At 48.6% G+C, this 6,463-nt stretch overlaps 1 protein-coding gene across 1 annotated transcript in view; it reads left to right on the forward strand.

Annotated features, from left to right (window-relative positions):
• Positions 1–6,463, forward strand: part of ABCA13 (ATP-binding cassette, sub-family A (ABC1), member 13) — a 402,303-nt gene that overhangs the window by 170,495 nt on the left and 225,345 nt on the right. The window contains exons 36-38 of the mRNA XM_010831050.1: positions 1,651–1,788; positions 2,763–2,943; positions 5,309–5,527. Coding sequence (XP_010829352.1) covers positions 1,651–1,788; positions 2,763–2,943; positions 5,309–5,527 — 538 coding nt within the window. The remainder of the gene's footprint in view (positions 1–1,650; positions 1,789–2,762; positions 2,944–5,308; positions 5,528–6,463) is intronic.

The raw sequence follows: 6,463 nt of genomic DNA on the forward strand, positions 1-6,463 counted from the left end.
GTGGCTGTTCCTGAGCTTGGTTATGGTCACCTAGGCGAGGTCCCAGCAGGAAACTGCTGCTGCTCGAATGGGCCAAAGGGAGAGAAGGCAGCCGCTGGCATCACAAACTAGTTTTCCTTATATGTTTGGTGCTCACTCTCTTTTATTTCCATGAACTTGTCATTCACACGAGTGCCCAAGGCTCCCACCAGGGGGTTGAAGACAGTGGAGTCCAGGAGCCAAGGCAGGCACTCTGCTGGTTTGAAGGGGGTGATGGGCAGGTGCTCCCAGAGGCTGCCTGGCAGCTCATTGTGTGGCTTCTGCAGCCTCTTGTCCCAGACCGCCTTGCTGCCTCCCTTCCGCTTGGGGAGGAGAGGTGACAGCCCTGTCCCCATGGACAGTGTTTTCAGGACCCTGGACAGTGCCTGGCATAGCATGCAGGTGCAGTGCAGGCTGTGATGTGACCTAAGGCGTGGTCATTAGTATGTAAGGTCCTGGGGAATATTCCGTGTGCTCTGTTCAGTTTGGTCTGCCATTACAGAGTACACAGACTGCGACTTACAGGGGTGTTTATACTCTCACAGCTCTGGGCTCCAGACATCCATCTCCTCTTTCCATCTCCTTCCTGTGTCCTCACATGGCCGTCCTTTTGTGGGTGTCTGAGGCCTGATCCCTTATAAGAACACCAGTTCTGTTGGGTCAGAGCCCACCCCCATGACCTCATTATATCTTAATCACCCCTTTAAAGGTTCTTCCTCCAAATACAGTCACAGTCCAAGGTACCAAGGCTAAGACTCCAACAACCCATGACAGGTGGTAAATACCGGACCAAACACCAGCTCAGCATCTCCCTTCACATCAAAAGACAAGGGACCCGGTGCTCTTATTTGCAGTCACCTCTTTGAATCTTTTGTGTGGAGTGTGTGAGGGACTGTGTGTCTCTTCTGTGCTTTATAGTCAGAGAGCTAAAACATGAAACAGTCTGCATGGAGGTCTTTATCTCCTCAAGCACTTGCAGAATTTAGACCACCATCAAACTTAAGCTAGTCTGACTGTGTTGAAAGAAAACTGAGAAGCATTAATAATTAAATCTCCTTTCATTTTGACACATAATGGGGTAGTGACTATTAAGTGGATGAAATGAATTTGGAGAATCCATTTGAAGAATGGCAGTATGTTTCACATAGAAATGTTAGCACTCTGAATTATCCTTCTCTGTAGGGTTTTAATTGATTAATTCCTTCAGCTTTTAATCATGTCTAGTAATCCATGCAGATGGCAAAGACATACAGGAAGAGTGACAGCTAAACAGGAGGGGGAAGGCTGGGGGAACATTCCCCAATTATTTAACGCTAGTCTTACTTCTTTTTTTTATTATTATTTTTTTTAGTCTTACTTCTAATAAATACCTGCCTGTTTGTTGAACACCTGCTCAGATGACTTTTTGTGGGAAGGGGATGTGAGGACATCATGGAGGGCCCTGGCCAGGCCGAGGGAGGCTGGGGGCTGATGCTCTGTCCCCTGTGGTCACTGGTCCATGTAAGGGATGTGGATGGAACATGATAAGATGGGATAAATTTTTATAGTAATTTAGCTAAGATATTCCACTACAGAATCTTCTTCTAAGTAGAAAAACAAGCAAATTGATTTCAACTCATCTTATTTTTTTAGGAACTTTCGGTTTGAGGAAACCATGGTATTTCCCCTTCACCGCATCCTACTGGAAGGATGTGTGTGGGCTAGTGATGAAAAGGCAGAGCCCGGCCAGTTCTAAGCTGTTCTCCCCTAGTGAGAACTTGGATGGTCAAGGTGGGTAAAGGGCGTGTTGGAGGTGTCTTTCTCCTTCCAGTCAGCTTTGGTTTTGGTTTTCCTTTCCAGTTGAGCCTTTGCAACTGTGAGTGCATGGCTGCCCAGAGACCTGCCTTCCATCCTAGGTGGGCAGGAACCTGTGTGTGAGTGTCACTGTTCACAGCATCCTCTGTGCCTCTGCTGTAACTCAGCTAATTGAAGCTCCATTACTAACATGACTTTGTGTAAATAATAAAAGCAACGATGGACAGCTACTGAGGTGTAATATACTTTAGAATGTTCAGTGTTTCACAAGTGCTAGTTTATTCCAGGCTCCATGAAAGAGAGACTGTTGCTGTCCCTACAGACGGGGACATGCTTCCCAGGAGACTCCGTGGGCACCTGCCCTGGCCTGGGGCTCGTTCACAGAGCACAACTTTTTGGGGAAAAAAAATCTATGGATAAATTGGTTCTCACCATGATAATTTTGTACTATGAGTCAATACTGTAATTTTCTGACTATACAAGTCAGAAATACAAATCTTACAGAAAATTTGGATCAGCACCACCTATTAACCTCTGGAGACTTTTGAAGTCTTCTCAGGGTGGACTGCATTTTCCTCACAAATACAAATACAAATCTTACAGAAGATTTGGATCAGCACCAGCTATTAATGGTCACCTCTGGAGACTGTCAGTTATGTGTAACTAATCTGATATTGTTCTTCTGTGTATATGTATATATAAACACGTGTGTGTTTATTTTTATTTTCTTGCAAAATGTATAACGTAAGGGCACAGAACCTTGCAGTCACTGCTTTCATTTAAGTTTAGCCATCATATAATGTGCCTGTTGATTTAGGTAGAGAAAGATTTTGGAATTGTTTCATAAGTTTCACAAATTCAGGCCCGAGGTAGCCGCTGGGTTATCACGTGTGAACATTGATTTGGAGACTTTTGAGGTCTTCTCAGGGTGGACTGCATTTTCCTCACAGGCTCATCCCTGCAAAATGGGAAAGGAGAGCTGGAAGGAGGCTCCCCCGGCGTTGTCCTGCTTTCCGTGACCAAGGAGCACGATCGCCACAAAGCGGGGGTCTGGGACCTGACCCTGACCTTCCACAGGGACCAGATCACCGCGCTGCTGGGGACCAACGGGGCTGGGAAGACCACCGTCATGTGCGTCCCACTCCCCTTCTCCCGCCTTCCCTCCAGGGCTTGGGTTCTTAGAGATGTGTTTACCTGTGAGATAGGGGCTGGATCCCTTTTTTGTTTGTTTATTTTTGTTTAGTTTCAGTTATTGTTGTTCAGTTGCTAAGTCCTGTCTGACTCATTGTGACCCCACGGACTGCAGCACACCAGGATTTTACTGTCTCCTGGAGTTTACTCATATTCACGTCCACTGAGTTGGAGATGCTATCCGACCATCTCCGTACAGAGTTTACAGACACATCAGAAAGACAGCCCTCTCAATAGAGCTGCTGCAGGTCTGAACAGGCTCAGGGGTAGGGGGGAATCTTTTAAAATAGGTTTAATTCTTCTTTTATTGCCTGCAAAATATTCATGGGTTTACTTTGGCCTTTGAAAAGTCTTATGACATTCTTTACCCCCCTCCGACTAACTTTAATTCTGCTTGCATACTTAGAGGAAGATGAAATTTTAATGATGTTTGCAAATTTTTTAACACTTCAGTATTTTTCTTTTTCATGTTCTGCTTTTTATGTGGTTGTGTTTTTGTGAAGCCTTTATTTTTGATATGGGATCCAGTGGTTCCAGATTTGCTTAAAGAATCGGATCATGTGATCCCAGAGAAAGAATGAGCTGAAACACTCACAGTCCACAAAACAGCCCCAAGTTGGCTGTGGGAATGGGGTATTTTTAAGGCCAAACCACCCAAATTATGGAGTTTCTGTTTTGAACAAGTGACTTTCTTTTTGTTCTTTATTAGTAGGGCTAAATAAAGTATGCTTAGTTAACACAAGGAAAGGGACTATTTGCTTCAAGATTCTTAACAAAAGAAGAAAAATAACATTCAAAAAGCTTCAGCAATCTCTTATTGACAATAAATTGAAAAGAAACATCTCTTTTCTTGGATGCTGAAAAAGAGCTGAAGATTTCATGAAGGATGTTTTTAGTGTTTTCAGATTGGGAAATGTTGCACTAATAATGACTCTGAAAGCCAGCCTCCACACTGAGTTTTTACTAATGCACGTTTCCTGCAAGAAAATCTGGAGTCTGTGTTTTGCACAACGAAGAGAATTAAATTAGGAGTTTTCAGATGTTTTGAGGGTCGCTGGCTGCACTGCTTTTAGTGACTGTTGGAAATCGGTCGTGAGTCTTCCCAGCAATGTCTCTTCCTGGCACTTCTCGGAGGAGAGACTGAGAGGCTGTTTCCGGGCTGGTTGTCATCATTTGAAATGAGGCACTCCGAGGTGCACTGATATGGGTATACTCTGTGTGATTGTACTCCCCGGTGAGGTCTGAAAACCATATAGCCAACAGCTGTCAGTCAAGGTTACTGAAGTGCAGTTTATTCCCAGGAAACAGTATGTGTCCAGGTGTGCATCTGATGAGCTGGGCTTGGCTAAAGCTGCACAAAGGCTGGGGGACAAACAGGATGCCGACATGTGAACCCTCCCCCTGCTGGCCCCTGGGCCTCCTGGATCCTGCCCCCTGGGTGACCACAGTCCTGCTGTTTGAGGCTGTGGTTCAGTTAGAATTTTCTAGCATTTCCTATAATGGAGTCGTACTGAGTCTTCTGTTGGTATGATGCTTGGAGACCCACACATGGTGCTGTTGGATCAGCTGTCAGGTCCTGAGGAGTCCATGCCATGGAGACACTACAGTTCATTTATCTTTTCATCTGTTGGTGCAGTTGAGGCTGAGTCCAGGTTTTGGTGATGATGGACATTCATGTACATCATTTGTGTGGATGTAATATTTTAAGTTCTTTCTGTAAGTAGTTAGGTGTGGTTTGCTAGGTGCTGTGGTGGGTATATGTCTAACTTTTTAGAAAGAGAACATAGTGTAAAGCATGAATAATAAATGACCTGAACTAGGAGATGGCAGTTCTCAGGTGTCCTGTGGGCCGGCAGACAGGAGCTTTGGAGACGAGCTCTTGGCTTGTCATGGATTTGATGTTGGCAGGTGGGTGACTCAGGCATGGAGGCAGGAAGCTTGGCTGCAGGGCTGTGGGGGGGTGATGGAAGTATGAGCTGCTGCTTGGCTCACATCTAATGATGACTTGGGTGGTTAGGCCATGCATTTAGGCTGTTTCCTCATCTGTGAAGACCCTTGAAGTCATCATCAAAAACTCTCAGCAGGGATGGTCATTGGGCACAGAGCATCCTAGTCGAGCATAACCCGATCACAGGCCCACGTCCCACCAAGCTCTGTCCAGCTTTTGTCTCACCATGTAGCAGGCGCTGGGGGGGGAGGCTGGCTGTGAGCTCCCCACGGGATGCAGATGTCCTTGGGGCCGCTGGGTGGTCAGGGCAGCAGCACATCCAACTCCCATGCCCCCACTGATGTGTCTTCTCTGCAGATCCCTGCTCACAGGACTCTACCCTCCCACGTCCGGGACCATCACCGTCAATGGCAGGAGCCTGCAGAAGGACCCGTCTGTGGTCAGGGCGGAGCTGGGGGTGTGTCTGCAGCGGGATATCCTGTTCGACCGCCTCACGGTGCTTGAGCACCTGCTGCTCTTTGCCTCCCTGAAGGCACTGCGGGGGACTCGCCAGGAGCTGCGTGAGCAAGTCCACAGGTGTGTGACACCACCTCTGCCCCCTGCCCTCCATCCTATGTGGGTGTGGGGGGTGCAGGGAGATGCCTCACGAGCATCACCGCTGCCTGTATGTGTGAGAAGAAAGTGTTAGCAAGTGGTTCTAATTATGGAATTACGACCCCAAACCTGGGATCAGAAAATGTCCCAGGGAGGATACCGAACCTGGTCTGTCCTCAAGGAGGGAGCAGACAGCATGGGGACTGAGGTCTGTGTCCAGAGTGTGGGTGCCTGTGGGTGTCCTGAAGTGAAAAGGACGGGTGGGGGAGTGAGGAGTGGGTTAAGGAGCCTGAGCAGTCCTGCCGAGGAGTCTAAATGTCACCCTGCAGATTCGGGGTTATGGACTGGAGGGGGCAAGCAGCCCAGGGCCTGGAAGGCGTACCTGTGACCCAGGGTGGGTACCAGGCCTGGCTGGGGACGGGACATGGAGAGGCCGCAGGGGAGGCCCAGGTCTGAAGGCTGTTGGAGGCCAGCTTGACAAACTGGGCGTCCAGGGTGGGGAGGGGAGAGTCTGGGCTCCGGATGCATTCCAAGGGGAGCAGAGGACATGCGTGTGGGGAGAGGAGGCAGGGGCTGGGATGGCAGGACGGGCCGGGGTCACGGAGCTCCTCCAGTCTCACAGAGACTCACAGAAGCGGAGCCCACAGGGAGGAGAGGACCCGAGGTCCCTAGTCAGGAAACAAATTGGTGTCTCCAGGGGGTGAGTGTGGCTGGGGGGCCGAGGGGGTAAGATAGGGCTGGAGTGGGGCCTGAATCCAGTGGGGGAGCTACTGATCTAGAAGACGCGGGGTGGGGTTGTATGTGTGACAGCTGTGGCCCAAGCTGGGCTCTGCCCCTTGAGGGGACCGTGAGACCACAGTGTGGAAGCTCCTCACTCTCAAGCCAAGTTCATGAAGCAGGATATCAGTCAGGCCTGAC

This window comes from Bison bison, unplaced genomic scaffold (assembly GCF_000754665.1).
Source record: "Bison bison bison isolate TAMUID 2011002044 unplaced genomic scaffold, Bison_UMD1.0 scf7180017864522, whole genome shotgun sequence".
Classification (NCBI taxonomy): Eukaryota; Metazoa; Chordata; class Mammalia; order Artiodactyla; family Bovidae; genus Bison; species Bison bison.